This window comes from Manis javanica, chromosome 1, assembly GCF_040802235.1.
Source record: "Manis javanica isolate MJ-LG chromosome 1, MJ_LKY, whole genome shotgun sequence".
In the NCBI taxonomy this organism is placed as follows: Eukaryota; Metazoa; Chordata; class Mammalia; order Pholidota; family Manidae; genus Manis; species Manis javanica.
Window position 1 is genome coordinate 90,779,731 of NC_133156.1, and position 17,890 is coordinate 90,797,620.

General features: G+C 35.1%; 1 protein-coding gene across 5 annotated transcripts in view; it reads left to right on the forward strand.

The window, feature by feature from the left end:
• The window catches only part of AP3B1 (adaptor related protein complex 3 subunit beta 1), a 273,969-nt gene that overhangs the window by 63,814 nt on the left and 192,265 nt on the right, over positions 1–17,890 (forward strand). For all 5 annotated transcript variants that reach the window (XM_073234795.1, XM_073234799.1, XM_073234824.1 and 2 more), the window contains 3 exons: positions 14,697–14,792; positions 15,396–15,556; positions 17,656–17,722. In XM_073234795.1, the coding sequence (XP_073090896.1) occupies positions 14,697–14,792; positions 15,396–15,556; positions 17,656–17,722 (324 nt within the window). The remainder of the gene's footprint in view (positions 1–14,696; positions 14,793–15,395; positions 15,557–17,655; positions 17,723–17,890) is intronic.

A 17,890-nucleotide genomic window follows, 5' to 3' on the forward strand; every position in this document is an offset into this window, starting at 1 on the left:
GTTCTGTTTTCAACTTTGTTTTGGCTTATCTGTGTTCTTTGTCTTTCTAATAAGACTAATTGATAGTATTCTACACATCACTGGTACTGTTTTCACTTTTTCCCCAGTCTTTTCTCTCTCTGCTTCATTTTGATAGTTCTATTGCTCTATACTTAAGTTAACTGATCTTTCCTTTTATGTTATCAAACCATTGTTAATCCTATCCAGTGTATTTATTTATTTTACCAGATGTTAAATTTTGCATCTCTAGATGTTTCATTAGGTCATTTTTGTGTCTTCCAATTTGCTCCCCAATGTGATATTTTGTCTACCTTCTTGGACATATGGAGTGTATTTATAATAGTTGTTATAACATCCTTCTGCTAGTTCTATCATTTCTGTCATTTTGAGTCTTTTCTATAGATTGGTTTTTCTCACGGTTATGGTTTTTCTGATTTTTTTAATATCCCTAGTAAATTTTAATTAAATGCAGTACATAATGAAATAACTGTTGTTGGTTGCTGGATTTTGTTATATTCCTTTAAATTGTGTTTTTTTTTTCTTGGTACTTAAGTTACATGAAATTGCTTGATTCTTTCAAAGTATACTTTTAAGCTTTACTAGAGGGTACAAAAACACTTTATTTGAGACTAATTTGCCCTTCTTAGGAGTCTAAGATCCTAAGATCCTAAGAAGGATCTTAGAACTACAAAATCCACATATTTACAAAATATTTTCCTTCCAGCTGATGGGAACATGCACTGTTCCTAGCTTTTTGTGATATTTGATATCTGTCTTGCCTATGTCTTTCCAGTGTTGTTTTTTTGTCAGACCTCATGTAGTTTCATCTTACCATGTGCATGCTAGTGCTTAGCCTAAGACTTGATGATATCCATCTGTAGTTTTCAGACGCTTTCTCTGTCTCCTAAGTTCCCACTTTTGTAATTCTGCTCTTCAAATTCTAGCAACCTTAGACTCTGTGAACTTTGATCTCTGTTTCCTCAGCATAGTAAGTCTTCTGTATTCTGTTTGAGTTGCCCCCCAACCCTTGTTCTGGTAGACTGACCCTCAATTGTGAGGGGCACTTTGATTTTTTTACCCACTCTTGGGGTTCACAGTACTGTGCTTCTTCTTGTACAGTGTATGAAATCTGTTGTTTCATTTTTCTGTAGGGTTTTACATTTGGTTAAGGGAGGAGGGTAAATCAGATCTTTCAATGATTATTTTTTAAGTTGGAACTTTATTTGAAAATCTGTTTTTAAAATCCTAAAATATGTGGAATGTTACTGATCAAATGAAAACATTGGTCTCAGTTTTCCCTACTTTCCATGCAGAATTGTCCACTTATAACTGGTGACATTCTTGAAAGTTCAATTTGACTAATAACTTGAATGAATAAAATAAAAACACTTGTATACTTGTTGCAATTAGAGAACTAGATTAAATTAATTTAATATCAGACTTAAATAAATTGATAAGCCATTCTTTCTAAAATTCTAATTAATGGGAGAAATCAATACTGAACACTTAATCTTATAGTACTTGCAAATTTGATTTGTGATTAATTTAGTAGATTCTTATTAAGCACTATTTATGTGCTTATTACCACATAGAATTCTAAATAGATAATTTTGAGAATTTTTATAAATTTTGATAAATTTGAGACTTTCTCTTTGATTTTATTATGGTCATGCTATCTGAGCTTTTAATTTGATGTGTACATTAGTTTTACGGCCTCTGGGATAAGCAAGTGCAAATACCTGTTTAAAAAAAAATCAGATTTGACTTAGAAAAATGGTGAGATGAAGGTAAAACTTGTCTTAGTGTTACCAGGACTTAAGTCTCTCAGTAACAATAGTGATTGCTAATGTTTGTTTGTTTTTTTTTGAGAGGGCATCTCTCATGTTTATTGATCAAATGGTTGTTAACAACAATAAAATTCTGTATAGGGGACTCAATGCACGATCATTAATCAACCCCATGCCTAATTCTCAACAGTCTCCAATCTTCTGAAGCATAATGAACAAGTTTTTACATGGTGAACAAGTTCTTACATAGTGAATAAGTTCTTACATGGTGAACAGTGCAAGGGCAGTCATCACAGAAACTTTCGGTTTTGATCACGCATCATGAACTATAAACAATCAGGTCAATTATGATTATTCGTTTGATTTTTATACTTGATTTATATGTGGATCCCACATTTCTCCCTTATTATTATTATTATTATTATTTTTTTTTTAATAAAATGCTAAAGTGGTAGGTAGATGAAAGATAAAGATAGAAAACATAGTTTAGTGCTGTAAGAGGGCAAATGTAGATGATCAGGTGTGTGCCTATAGACTAAGTATTGATCCAAGCTAGACAAGGGCAAAAAAACATCCATGGATGCTTACAGGAAAATGTAAAGTTGGTAAGTGAGAGAGAAGCAATATTGTTTGAAAAGGTTAGCTTTTTACTTTTTGCAGATTTATGCCCTGTGGCTTCTATGCCCAGCATTTGTCTTGAGGTATCTTTACCACTTGGAAGAATTATGATACTCAGTAATTTCAATATGAGGCACGAATTCTACTAAAGGATTGTAATTAGGAAGGAAGAAGAAAAGCTATAGAAGTAGCAGATGGAAGAAAACATGGGAAGATTGATTATTTCTTTGACATATCTTCTTGTAGAGTAACACAAGCATGTATAGGTCTTAAACTACTAATTAAATTGCATGCACACATTAACATAATAGAAATACAGCTACATAACCAAAGCAGACCTACAATTACCAGCCATATCCAGTGAAACCAAGAACACCCTAGGCATTTGTGAAAACTTATCAATGATATGATGGATATTGTCTAACTGAATTTGAATAGTTTGAGAAAAATCAGACAAATTAAAACAACACATGCCTGAGAACTGTTCACATCTCATATGTTCTTTTAACAGTAAATAGTCTATAGTTGCAAGATTTTGGAGCACTGCAACTTGCACTTCTCCTAATTCTTGGTTGAGTTCCGACAGTATAGATCCAGTCAAATTTGTTGTTTTACTGTATGCACAGGCCAGCTTAGATATCTCCTTCTTCATTCCAATGGCAAGTCCAGGAACCAGTGGGATGGATGCAGCTACAACTACAACAGCACCAGGATCTTTGTTGAAGTTTTTTGATGATCATCTTCTGGAATGACTCTTCCAGAGAATGTTGATGTTGGAAGTTCTTCTTCGTATCGTATCTTAATTCATTTTCTGGGTAGCCAAATTAGGCTTCAATCCTCTGTATAAACACAAACAAACCCCCTGCCCACACTCTGATATGCCCTTTATACAATTGTGAAGAACCTATTGCAGATCACCACACAGGAACTGCTGGTTTTTCTTTCTTTCTTTTTTTTTTAAGAGAAAGGAATATTATCAGAAAAATGTACTTCCATAGCTGATCATCTGACACCCTTTAAATAATTAAAATTAGGGATATTTAAAGCATGCATTAATCGTTTATTTGCAGTTAGTTTTATCCTTTCAAGGAGTAATCCCCCTTTTCTTTCTCTATTTTTTCTTTTTTCTTTATCATTAATCTACAATTACATGAAGAATTTTATGTTTACTAGGCTCTCCCCTATACCAGGTCCCCCCCACAAACCCCATTACAGTCACTGTCCATAAGCATAGCAAAATGTTGTAGAATCACTACTTGTCTTCTCTGTGTTGTACAGCCCCCCACTTTCTCCCACCCTCCCCATTATGCATGATAATCATAATACCCCCTTTATTCTCCCTCCCTCTTATCCCTCCCTACCCACCCATCCTCCCCAGCCCCTTTCCCTTTGGTAACTGTTAGTCCATTCTTAGGTTCTGTGATTCTGCTGCTGTTTTGTTCCTTCAGTTTTTCCTTTGTTCTTATACTCCACAGATGAGTGAAATCATTTGGTATTTCTCTTTCTCCGCTTGGCTTATTTCACTGAGCATAATACCCTGTAGCTCCATCCATGCTGTTGCAAATGGTAGGATTTGTTTTCTTCTTATGGCTGAATAATATTCCATTGTGTATATGTACCACATCTTCTTTATCCATTCATCTACTGATGGACACTTAGGTTGCTTCCAGTTCTTGGCTATTGTAAATAGTACTGCGGTAAACATAGTGGTGCATCTATCTTTTTCAAACTTGAGTGCTGCCTTCTTAGGGTAAATTCCTAGGAGTGGAATTCCTGGGTCAAATGGTAAGTCTATTTTGAGCATTTTGAGGAACCTCCATACTGCTTTCCACAATGGTTGAACTAATTTACATTCCCACCAGCAGTGTAGGAGGGTTCCCCTTTCTCCACAGCCTCGCCAACATTTGTTGTTGTTTGTCATTTGGATGGTAGCCATCCTTACTGGTGTGAGGTGATACCTCATTGTGGTTTTAATTTGCATTTCTCTGATAATTAGCAATGTGGAGCATCTTTTCATGTGTCTGTTGACCATCTGAATTTCTTTTTTGGAGAACTGTGTGTTCAATTCCTCTGCCCATTTTTTAATTGAGTTATTTGTTTTTTGTTTGTTGAGGCGGGTGAGCTCTTTATATATTTTGGATGTCAAGCCTTTATCAGATCTGTCATTTACAAATATATTCCCCCATACTGTAGTGTACCTTTTGTTCTATTGATGATGTCTTTTGCTGTACAGAAGCTATTCAGCTTAATATAGTCCCACTTGTTCATTTTTGCTTTTGTTTTCCTTGCCCGGGAAGATATATTCAAGAAGAGGTCACTCATGTTTATGTGTAAGAGATTTTTGCCTATGTTTTTTTCTAAGAGTTTTATGGTTTCATGACTTACATTCAGGTCTTTGATCCATTTCAAATTTTCTTTTGTGTATGGGGTTAGACAATGTTCCAGTTTCATATTCTTGCATGTAGCTGTCCAGTTTTGCCAGCACCATATGTTGAAGAGACTGTCACTTCCCCATTGTATGTTCATGGCTCCTTTATCAAATATTAATTGACCATATATGTTTGGGTTAATGTCCGGAGTGTCTAATTTGTTCCACTGGTCTGTGGCTCTGTTCTTGTGCCAGTACCAAATTGTCTTGATTACCATGGCTTTGTAGTAGAGCTTGAAGTTGGGGAGTGAGATCCCCACCCCACTTTATTCTTCTTTCTCAGGATTGCTTTGGCTATTCGGGGTCTTTGGTGTCTCCATATGAATTTTGAAGTATTTGTTCCAGTTAATTGAAGAATGTTGCTGGTAATTTAATAGGGATTGCATTGAATCTGTATATTGCTTTGGGCAGGATGGCCATTTTGACGATATTAATTCTTCCTAGCCAGGAGCATGGGCTGAGTTTCCATTTGTTAGTGTCCCCTTTAATTTCTCTTAAGAGTGACTTGTAGTTTTCAGGGTATAGGTCTTTCACTTCTTTGGTTAGGTTTATTCCTAGGTATTTTATTCTTTTTGATGCAATTGTGAATGGAGTTATTTTCCTGATTTATCTTTCTATTGGTTTGTTGTTAGTGTATAGGAAAGCCACAGATTTCTGTATGTTAATTTTGTATCCTGCAACTTTGCTGTATCCCGATATCAGTTCTAGTAGTTTTGGAGTGGAGTCTTTAGGGTTTTTTATGTACAATATCATATCATCTGCAGATAGTAACAGTTTGACTTCTTCTTTACCAATCTGGATTCCTTGTATTTCTTTGTTTTGTCTGATTGCCGTGGCTTGGACCTCCAGTACTATGTTAAATAACAGTGGGGAGAATGGGCATCCCTGTCTTGTTCCCGATCTCAGAGGAAAAGCTTTCAGCTCCCTGCTGTTCACTATGATGTTGGCTGTGAGTTTACCATATGGCCTTTATTACGTTGAGATACTTGCCCTCTATACCCATTTTGCTGAGAGTTTTTATCATGAATGGATGTTGCATTTTGTCAAATGCTTTTTCAGCATCTATGGAGATGATCATGTGGTTTTTGTCCTTTTTGTTGATGTGGTGGATGATGTTGATGGATTTTGGAATGTTGTGCCATCCTTGCATCCCTGGGATGAATCCCACTTGGTCCTGGTGTATGATCTGTTTGATATATTTTTGTATTCGGTTTGCTAATATTTTGCTGTGTATTTTTGCATCTATGTTCATCGAGGATATTGGTCTGTAATTTTCTTTTTTGGTGGGATCTTTGCCTGGTTTTGTTATTAGGGTGATGTTGGCTTCATAGAATTAGTTTAAGTGTATTCCCTCCTCTTCTGTTTTTTGGAAAACTTTAAAGAGAATGGGTATTGTGTCCTCTCTGTGTGTCTGATAAATTTCCGCGGTAAATCCTTCTGGCCCGGGGGTTTTGTTCTTGGGTAATTTTTTGATTACCGTTTCAATTTCTTTGCTTGTAATTGGTTTGTTTAACTTTTGTGTTTCTTCCTTGGTCATTCTTGGAAGGTTGTATTTTTCTAGGAAGTTGTCCATTTCTTCTAGGTTTTCAGCTTGTTCGCATATAGGTTTTCATAGTAGTCTTTAATAATTCTTTGTACTTCTGTGGAGTTTGTCATGATTTTTCCATTCTCATTTCTGCTTCTGTTGATGTATGTTGATCCTCTTTTTCTCTTAATAAGTATGGCTAGAGACTTATCTATTTTGTTTATTTTCTCAAAGAACCAGCTCTTGGTTTCCTTGATTTTTTTCTATTGTTTTATTCTTCTCAATTTTGTTTATTTCTTCTCTGATTTTTATTATGTCCCTCCTTCTGCTGACTTTAGGCCTCAGTTGTTCTTCTTTTTCCATTTTTGATAATTGTGATGTTAGACTATTTGGGATAGTTCTCCCTTCTTTAAGTGTGCCTGGATCGCTATGTACTTTCCTATTAAGACTGCTTTCTCTGCGTCCCACAGAAGTTGGGGCTTTGTGTTGTTGTTGTCATTTGTTTCCATATATTCCTTGATTTCTATTTTAATTTGTTCATTGATCCATTGATTATTTAGGAGCATGTTGTTAAGCCTCCATGTGTTTGTGAGCCTTTTTGTTTTCTTTGTAGAATTTATTTCTACTTTTATACCTTTGTGGTCTGAAAAGTTGGTTGGTAGAATTTCAATCTTTTAGAATTTACTGAGGCTCTTTTTGTGAGCTAGTATGTGGTCTATTCTGGAGAATGTTCCATGTGCACTTGAGAAGAATGTATATCCTGTTGCTTTTGGATGTAGAGTTCTATAGATGTCTGTTAGGTCCATCTGTTCTAGTGTGTTCTTCAGTGCCTGTGTGTCCTTACTTATTTTCTGCCTGGTGGATCTATCCTTTGGGGTGAGTGGTGTGTTGAAGTCTCCTAAAATGAATGCATTGCATTCTATTTCCCCCTTTAGTTCTGTTAGTATTTGTTTCACATATGCTGGTGCTCCTGTGTTTGGTGCATATGTATTTAGAATGGTTATATCCTCTTGTTGGACTTAGCCCTTTATCATTATGTAATGTCCTTCTTTATCTCTTGTTACTTTCTTTGTTTTGAAGTCTATTTTGTGTGATATTAGTACTGCAACCCCTGCTTTCTTCTCTCTGTTGTTTGCCTGAAATATGTTTTTCCATTCCTTGACTTTTAGTCTGTGCATGTTTTTGGGTTTGAGGTGAGTTTCTTGTAAGCAGCATATAGATGGGTCTTGCTTTTTCATCCATTCTTTTACTCTGTGTCTTTTGATTGGTGCATTCAGTCCATTTATATTTAGGGTGACCATTGAAAGATATGTACTTATTGCCATTGCAGGCTTTAGATTCGTGGTTACCAAAGGTTCAAGGTTAGCCTCTTTAGTATCGTACTGCCTAACTTAGCTCGCTTATTGAGCTGTTACATACACTGTCTGGAGATTCTTTTCTCCCTCCTTATTCCTCCTCCTACATTCTTTATATGTTGGTTGTTTTATTCTGTGCTCTTTAGTGTTTCCTTTAACTGCTTTTAGTGGGTAGTTGAGTCTATTTTTTGCCTTCAATTAGTATTTGGTTGGACTGCTTTCTTTGCTGTGATTTTGTTTTCACTGGTGACATCTATTTAGTCTTAGGAGTGCTCCCATCTAGAGCAGTCCATCTAAAATACCCTGTAGAGGTGGTTTGTGGGCGGCAAATTCCCTCTACTTCTGCTTGTCTGGGAATTGTTTAATCCCTCCTTCATATTTAAATGGTAATTGTGCTGGATACAGTATCTTGGTTCAAGGCCCTTTTGTTTCATTGCATTAAATTTATCATGCCATTCTCTTCTGGCCTGTAAGGTTTCTGTTGAGAAGTCTGATGATAGCCTGATGGGTTTTCCTTTATAAGTGACCTTTTTCTCTCTAGCTGCCTTTAAAACTCTTTCCTTGTCCTTGATCTTTGCCATTTTAATTATTATGTGTCTTGGTGTTGTCCTCCTTGGGTCCTTCTGTTAGGAGTTCTGTGTATTTCTGTGGTCTGTTCGATTATTTCATCCCCCAGTTTGGGGAAGTTTTCAGCAATTATTTCTTCAAAGACACTTTCTATCCCTTTTTCTCTCTCTTCTTCTTCTGGTACTCCATACGGATATTGTTCCTTTTGGATTGGTCACACAGTTCTGTGAATATTGTTTCATTACTGGAGATCCTTTTATCTCTCTCTGTGTCAGCTTCTATGCGTTCCTGTTCTCTGGTTTGTATTCCATCAGTGGCCTCTTGCATCTTATCCATTCTGCATATAAATCCTTCCAGAGTTTGTTTCACTTCTGGAATCTCCCTCCGGGCGTCTGTAATCTCCCTCCAGACTTCATCCCTTAGCTCTTGTATATTTCTCTGCATCTCCGGCAGCATGTTTACGATTTTTATTTTAAATTCTTTTTAAGGAAGACTGGTTAGGTCTGTCTCCTCAGGTGTTGACTCTGTTATGTTGGTCTGCCTGAAATTTTGCCTTTTCATGGCGATAGAGATAGTTTGCAGAGCTGGTACGAGTGATGGCTGGAAGAACTTTCCTTCTTGTTGGTTTGTCGCCTTCCTCTCCTGGGAGAACAGCGACCTCTAGTTGCTTGTGCTGGGCAGCTGTGTGCAGACAGGGCTTCTGATTCCTGCCTGGCTGCTATGGAGTGTATCTCTGCTGTCGCAGTGGGCATGACCTGCCTCAGGCTGCTGCTCCCATTTGGTGGAGCCGCAGTGGAGGGGGTGCAGCCGGGAGGCTGTTTATCTCCGTGAAGGGCCTCTGTGCTCCTTGCTACCCAGATGTTTAGAGTGCCCAGAGTTCTCCAGATTCCCTGATGCTGGACTGAGTGTCCGAGTGCGGTTCTGTCCCATGGTGATTTCCCTGTCCCTTTAAGACTTCCAAAAAGCACTCGCTTTTCTTTGTCCCAGGCCACCGGCCTCAGGGACCCACTCACAGGTCTTACTGTCCTGTTTCCCTAGTATCTAGGACCCCCCACATGCACTGTGTCTGCGCTCTGGTTCGGATGGCTGGGTCTGTGTGTTTAGCAGTCCTGGGCTCCCTCTCCCTCCCCGCTCCGACTCCTCTCCCCCGCCAGGAGCTTGGGTGTGGGGCGCTCGGGTCCTGCTGGGCCGGGGCTTGTATCTTACCCCCTTCGTGAGGCGCTGGGTTCTTGCCGGTGTGGATGTGGTCTGGACGTTGTCCTGTGTCTTCTGTTCTCTGTTCTAGAAAGAGTTGTCTTTGTTAGATTTTTTTAAATATATGTGATTTCGGGAGGAGATTTCCGCTGCTCTACTCACATTGCCATCTTGGCTCCACCCCCTTCTAATGTTTTTTAAATGCTGTTTGCGTTATGTGTTAGTGACTTATCAAGTCATTTTATCTTCGCAAATATCCTGGTGAGGTTGATTCTGTCATATTCCATATTTTATATATAAGTACAAAGAAGGAAAGAGGTTAAATTATCTGACCAAGGTCATATACAGCTAGTGTGTTTCAGAGTCAGAATCCAAAGCCAGGTATCTTGACTTCAAAACCTCTCTTATACCAGTCCCCTCTTAGAGTCATCCTTCCTGTTTGATTTTTTCCCCTCTTCCTTCTACTTTATAGTGTCTTGGACCTCTTATCAATATTTGGTATTAGCTATCCTTTGGGAGGTATCTGTCAGTTGTATACGTTTTTTTATTTTGAATAATGGTAGAAATGACCAAGTTCTTAGAAATTGATTGTAAATTAACTAGCTCCCCCTGGACTTGTAGTCTTCTTGTTGTAAACAGAAAATTCTGTGCTATTTATTGTTCATTCAAAGCTGTTTGTACTGTTCAGATAGTTATAATAGTAGAACTTTTCTGTTCACCTTTTCCCTTTACAGTCAGGTTCTGGTATGCTGCCTAATGTTCTGTAACAAAAATGTCACCATAAATATAATTATTGGTCTAATTGTTTGAATTTCTTTTGTTCTTGAAGTACCTTGTTAGTTTTTGAAACATGCTTAATCTTCTACTGTTTTGAGAAAACTGAGTAAACTTCTTAAAATTTAATTTGATGTCTCATTGCTATCAAGTGCAAAATTTCATTTTTACAAATACATGCTGCCTTAGACACACAGTTGAGCTGTATGTCATCTTCTATTTGATGTCGATTGATACCAAAAATGACCTAGTAAGCAATCAGTGGTTATAGTACAAAAATAATCAAAGGTTTAGTCAATAACTCATGAAGTTTGATGTACTAGTATTGATAAACTAATTAAACAGATCTGCCTGTGTTCTTCCCGCCTACTGGGTCTCTGCTATGATTAGCTTTACAGCAAGGAGTGTTGTAACATTGAATGAAAGTAACTGATTAGAGAATGGTGTAGTCACGGAGCTTTAAGTACTCCCATTTCTGGTCACAGAATGGTTTCAGGGAAAGCAGGCTTTCTCTGTACACCTGCAGCCAGTCAGTGCATAGGCCTCTTGTGGTCAGTATTGATTGATTCTTATCACTGAACTCGAACAAATTTAGTGTTTTGCAACCTTCTGTGATTTAATATTGTTATACTTTTTGCTATAACAGTCACAAAGATCCTTCTCCAATAGTGGGTAATTATAGCAATGCCTGTTACCGCAGCTGTGGTTCTGAATGTTTCATTGTGGCCAATACACACCCCTGGATATATTCTAGGGTTCATAATCCAACTTTAAAAGTTGGCTGTACATTTACTTGGTAAATGTTGTTGTTGCTGAGAAATAAATCACAAGAGGATGAGGGGATAAGTGAACTCTAACGCATTCTTTCAAAACTTATCAGAGAACTGTAGACTGAGATCTAAAAATAATTCATAGGGAGAAAGAATATTCTAAATAATTAATTTAAAAACCCCACAATTTAAAGATTCTTTTTAATGCCTATTATTTCCTCAGTATGTTGGTGTCCTTATAAACATCTATTCTGTGAATTATAGCCCTTGGTGTTAAGTTAGATCCTAGAGGTAGCAATCTAATGGGAAATGTCTTAATTTTTTTCCCTCTACCATTGGACTATAGTGTTACATTCAGCTGATAATTATTTAGCTCTTGCTATGTGCCAGACATTGTGATGGGTCGTGGGACTACACAGATGAATAAGGAATGATTTCTGTATTAAATAACCTCATGTTTATTCCAAGGTGAATGTGAGAAATATCTTACTTAAATACATTGTGTATGTTGATTCTATACATTGAAATTTTTATACATCAGCCAACCAATAAGTGTTAATTGCTTTTTGTCACTGTTGTAATCTCAGGAACTTGTTGGAGAAAAGGTCATCTGTACTCCAATTAGATAAGTGCTTCTTAAACTGTAATTTAAGAATTTTTAACATTTATATTTCCATTTAAATATAATTGAAAGATTGGCTATATTTTGGATCATTTGGCTGCCATCTTATATATGAATATCACAAAATTTTGGAACCCATTTATATTTTTGTGTAAGATCACTTAGTTCCAAGTGATCATTTAAAGGGTTCATGGACTTTCAGCAGCTTCAGTGGGTTGGTCTCATCTGCAGATGTATGGTCATTTGGGTGAGACTGCTATGGATTTATGAGTGCTCAGAGACATGTTTTTTTTAATGAGTTTGCTCCTCACTAACAGCAAGGGACTGTTACAGATTGGTTGACTTGCAAAACCTTGTTCATTTAGCTGAGTTTTTGTTGCTTTAATGAATAGGCTTAAAACAGTTCTAGTGTCTATATTTTGCCAGTACTACAGAAAAAGTTGTCTTCCTGGGAGTGTGGGAACTAAAAAATATTTTCAGTTGGAGATTTTTTATAATGAGAAGGTTTAAAATGTTTTATGATCCAAAGCAGTACAGTTTTTTTGTGTTGGACAATGTCTAGAAAGAAGAGATTCACTCCTAAAGTGAAATCAGTCTGTATTCTATCTGAAACAAACTTAATATTCACTGTAAAAGAGAAAAGTAAATGATGTAGAAGGATGTAAAGAGTGAAGCTCACTGGTAAATACTAACACCCAGAAATAGTCACTGTTAACATTTTACTATATAGATTTCTCAACTTCTTTGCTTACCTGGTTTGAATCCTGTTCATTTAATAGATGTGCTATCTTGGTCAAGTTACTTAACCTTTCTGTGCTTCAGTTTCTTTACTTGTAGAATGGGAATAATAATACCTGTTTACTGAGTTGTGGATATAAAATGAGTTAACCCAAGTAAAACATTTAGAACAGCACCTGGCATATAGTTAGTGCTATATATAAATATTTGATATTATTACCAAATTATGTGTATTCTAAGACATTTGTTTTCTATTTTAAAGTTTCTGCAGTTGGGCCTAACAGTTGATGGTGACTTATAATTGGCAGGGTTTTTGTTCCTTTTTTCATTATTCATAAAATAATGGTATATCTTACAGTTGATGGTATATTTTAGAGATTGATAAATTACAATATGTGTGTATCTTTTATTAATGCATAACTGAGATCATACAATTAATACTATTTTATACCTTTAAACTATTTTACATGGACACATTTCAGTGTCAAGTATAGATTTACGTAATTCTGTATAGAGCTGCATAGTATAGTGTTATATGGCTGTGCTGTAATTTATTTTACTGTTCATCTGTTAATGGGCATTTTATTGTTTCATTTTTGCTTTTGTGGAAGATTTTGATTAGTAGAATTTGGGGGCAGGCAAGGTGATAACCTGAGTGGAGACTGAGATAAGAAGTGCAAGGTAGATTTGAGTAGAAGGGAAGTTGAAGAGGATTATGGTCTGTATTGATTATTGACTTAAGAATTTTAGTATAGTGTGAGGGGTGGCGCATGGGGACGGCTGTGCAACACAGAGATTTTGTTTTTATGATTTTGTGGATCCATTTAACATTGAAGAGTAATTGAAAATAAATCTTTTGTTACTTTCTCTATAACCGTGTCCATGTATAAAAGAATGGATTGATATCAACTTAAAATGGTGTGTTTAGTTAGCATTTTTACTAATAATGATGAAAATTCAGAAAATATGCTTGTTAAGTTTTCCTTGTGCTCATGAAACTGTAAAGAATAGCAAAATAGTTTGGTTTATAAACTAAGGTCTGAAATTATCTTTAGAGGGTGCACAATGAGTTGAATTTAAATTATTGAAATCCATCTATCGGTAAATGTAAGATCTTGCCTTTTTTTAAAAGAAAAAAAACCCTCACGAGGACAGTTACTCAAGGATGGCTTGATTTGGTCAGTAGTACACTTGGGAAAAATATATTTTTATAATTAATAATTATTGTATTAGTAAAACATTTAGAGCAAGGTCTTAACTAGTTTGTTCTGCTAAGACTTCATTTATAGTTCGGACTCCACACTGAAAGAGAGACAAATTGGAGTGAGTCCAGAAGGGAGCAAGCAAGATAATGAAGGAACTCAAAACCATGCTGTGTCAAGAGAAATTAGATTGTGAGGGAAGGAAGGTCATGTAGTTGTCTTTAAAGAAGTCCAGGTTGGGTGTATGATAGTAAATGGCCCAGTGTAGCCCGATTTTTCCTTTCCAGCACCAGTTTCAGCTACTTACCCTCATTTTCTATGCTTTTTGAATAGTCCATAAACTTTTAGGTATGTATTCTGACAGTTGATACATGTGAAAATCAGACAGTGGTATGTGAAGATATTTGAGAAGGGAGATTATAGGCTATGAGGGAAGGAAGTATATGGAAATAGGCAGAAGGAAGCAGTTGAGTTTCAACTCAATTCTAATTTTTATTTAATTTTTCTCTTCAATCATAACTTTGTTCTAACCTTAGTGATTAAATTGCCTTTCAAAACAATTTTCAGGAGATACTTTCAATCTTTTGGAATTTTTATTACAATAAATTGGTATTATGTCATGCATTATTCTTAACTCAGCTGAAAATACCATGTAATGTATATTGAAATATGAATGTTACCATAGAATCAAAACTGGGGCTCTAGCAACCTTTTGACAGATGAGGGAACATAAGCTCCTGTACCGTATAGTTAGTACACAGAGCCAAATTTCTTTATATTATCTGTATGCCTCATTTTGAAAATAATTTTGCAATTCAGTTAATATTTTAATATTTTTATCTAAGTTTTGCTCAGGAATTTTTTATTCCCTTCGAGAGGAACACCTTGATAGGATATTGCTGTTCCTCTCAGGATTGGATTATTAAAATGCGTACTTCATAAGCTTTTTCTGTTGCCGTTCATTTTCCTACAATACATTATCTTTTTTCTACAATGTAAGATATAACCAGGTTCAGCTATTTACTTCAGGAAAATTGAAAATAGATTTTGGTATAGAAAATACTGAATTTTTAATTTTGACTCTGGCTTGGATTAAATGAATTTTTTTTTTAACAGATAAAGAAGTTAGTATATGTTTACTTGGTCCGATATGCCGAAGAACAGCAGGATCTCGCACTCTTGTCCATAAGCACTTTTCAGCGAGCTCTGAAGGTAACTAACAGCAAACAGACACGTAGCTACAAGGTTTCTGTAAAATTGAAGCTGTGTCATTTAAAGAAGTGGAAAAATAATCTACTAAATGGCACAGTAGTGTTTGAAAGAGTTAATAAGCCTCTCACAGTGCCTGTTCAATACCCTTAGAAAACAAATTACATAACCAGTTGGACCTTGTGCTGTGTGTTTTAGTTTCTATATGTTCCTTTATGTTCAGTATAATCATTATCATGCATCAAGGAATTCTTGAACAACTTGTTGAAAGTGTGCAAGAAGGTAAATGATTTTTTTGAAGATATAATTTATGACCTGCAGCATATTATTATGAAACTCTGAAAACCCAGCATGTTTAGTAAATGATTAACTATAATTATAATCATTACTTTTCTTGTTAAGACATTATTCAGAGAAATAAACATTTAAGTATCTCTTTCCTTACTTATTTCCATATATTGGTTGTTTATTTTAAATTACATGGCTTTTTTTTTTTTTTGCTGTTGTTATAGTGCACCCTATAAGCTCCTATTAGTTGTGTCATAAAGATGTCTTTGAAATATTATGAATTTGAAATCTTGATGATTATTTCTGCACTATTTTTAGGACTCAAATCAACTAATCCGTGCAAGCGCTCTGAGAGTTCTCTCAAGTATTAGAGTGCCAATTATTGTACCTATTATGATGCTTGCTATTAAGGAAGCTTCTGCTGATTTATCACCATATGTTAGGAAGAATGCAGCCCATGCTATACAAAAATTGTACAGGTAGGTGCTCTGTTAATAATACCAAAGATTTCTGTTATGTGGAATGTTATCACCTATGAAGGCTTATTTCCTCTTAATAACTAGTCTGTCCTTACCCTAGGTAAACCCAATTGACTATGTTTCTACCCCTGTCTCCCACATTTCTTTAGACATCTTTAATTGTGTTTTGGTTGTAGAGTCCATATGCAGGTTTTTACTTACAAGCCTGTTAGGGTCTATGATAGTTTATAGATTTTATAATTTAAAAATAATCAGATTTTGAACTCTCATTTATGTACTCTATCTTTAATAAACATGTGTACATATATTATTAGAAAATTAAGACTTTTTTCTGTTTATTGTAGGGTAGAATCTTAAATGTGTTATCTTCATAACTCACTGTTTTGTTTTCTTCCATCTTTGGCCCTCCTGTTCCCTTCTTTTTCTTACACTTTTCCAGAGCTATTTTATCAAATGGTTTTTTAAATACTGATTTTTAAATATGTACTGTTCCATATTACAGTATCATACAATGCTTTGATCTCTGTGGAGAACATATTGCCTAAATAAAATAATTATCTGTAATAATTTGTTAGTATTTTCTGTTACCATTTATTTCATCACCTTTTATCAAGTTCATTTTGTGTTTCTGGTGGTGTGATACATGCTTAAGATGTATGAAAACATTAGAGGATATTGAGTAACTTATTTGAGGAAAAAAATCAAATATATGCTAAATAATTAAAGGCAACCTATAATGGATACATACATACATAGAAGACACACTAAAATACTTTTGATAGGATAGGTCTCAGATTATCATACTGAGTTTCATAATGAAATGGGATTAGTTAGGAAAGACTGCTTGGAGAAGGGAGGTAAGGGGAGCTAGAATTTGAAAGAATTAAAATATTTGAATGTTTAGGTAATTGCAGTTGTTAATAACAAACTTATACAATGTTCATAAAAAGTAAAAACTCATTTATTAGGTTAACTGTCAGACAAAGTTTTATCATGCTTCTCACTCATTATCTTTTTTGTTATTAACTTGCACAATAAGATCCAAGCTCACTATGGTGGATCGAAAGTCTATCCCTGGTCACCATTTTACCTCTCCAGCGTCAACTCTTAGTCTCCTTGCCTTCAACTGACAGTCTAGTAGCTCAGTACTGCCTATTAGTCCTCTGCATGAATTGATTTTATCTCATTATTGTTTCTTATTCCTCCTTTTGTCTCTGCCTAGAAAATTTCCTCTTTTCTACAGCTCTAAAGTCAAGTTGTTTTAAGATGCACCTGAGATGTAACTTTCTATAAGACACTCTCCACAACCATCCTGCCTTCATTGGTGCTCTTCCTTTTTAGCCCCATAATCCCTTATGCATATATATGTAATATACACATAATAATAATAATAAATAAATATACACACATATATATATATGGTGTGATTATGTTTGGGACTGTCCTTACTAGACTCTCTTACTTATTTTTGTATACCTATAGTTTTGCTTCTCAATAAATGAACAATTGAATTCCATGCTAGGGAGAAATTATATTGTTAATATTTCCATGCTTAGGGCTGCTATTAGGATGTGTTTCTCAATTCTGTAAATAAATAAATAAGCTTTTGCTTATATTTATTCATTTTAGATGGCAGGTTTTATAATACATGTCTCCATAAGTGAACTAGAATGATATAAAATTCTTATTTGGAAATTCTGTATATTTGTTTTTGACAATTATGTGCCCATAATAAAAAATGATTGTTATTGTTATTTTTCCCCCCAGTTGAAGGAAGAATTTGTGGTTTATCAACTTGCAATTACTTTATTAAGCTTTTCCAGCTTATTTAAAGAACTGAACTTGTTCTTTAAATATTTTCTTAATGGTATTGGAATCTGGGTTTTATTTATATGAACAACTTTGGAGAGAAAGATTTGCACACATTTGGGAGAAAAACCATCTTGGTTACTTTAAATTTGTTTTCTATTTGTTTCTATCTTTAAATAATTCTTGCACTCCTTCCTTCCTTTTAAAGTTTATTAATATTCTTGAAATGATTAGCTTCATTTAAAGTTAGAATTAAAGGAAAAAATAATGTAAGTTTTTTTCTATTTTAGCTTAGATCCAGAGCAGAAGGAAATGTTAATTGAAGTAATTGATAAACTTCTGAAGGATAAGAGCACAGTAAGTAATATTTTTTCATGTCAAAGTAAAATTGTGCTTTATTTGCATAGTGTCATTTTATTATTGTATGTTTGGCATAATTATTATTGATTTTAAAATGACATAAATATTAATGGGGGTCATTAAAATCCTTGAGGAATAAAAATGTCCATGTATAGAGAAGGATTG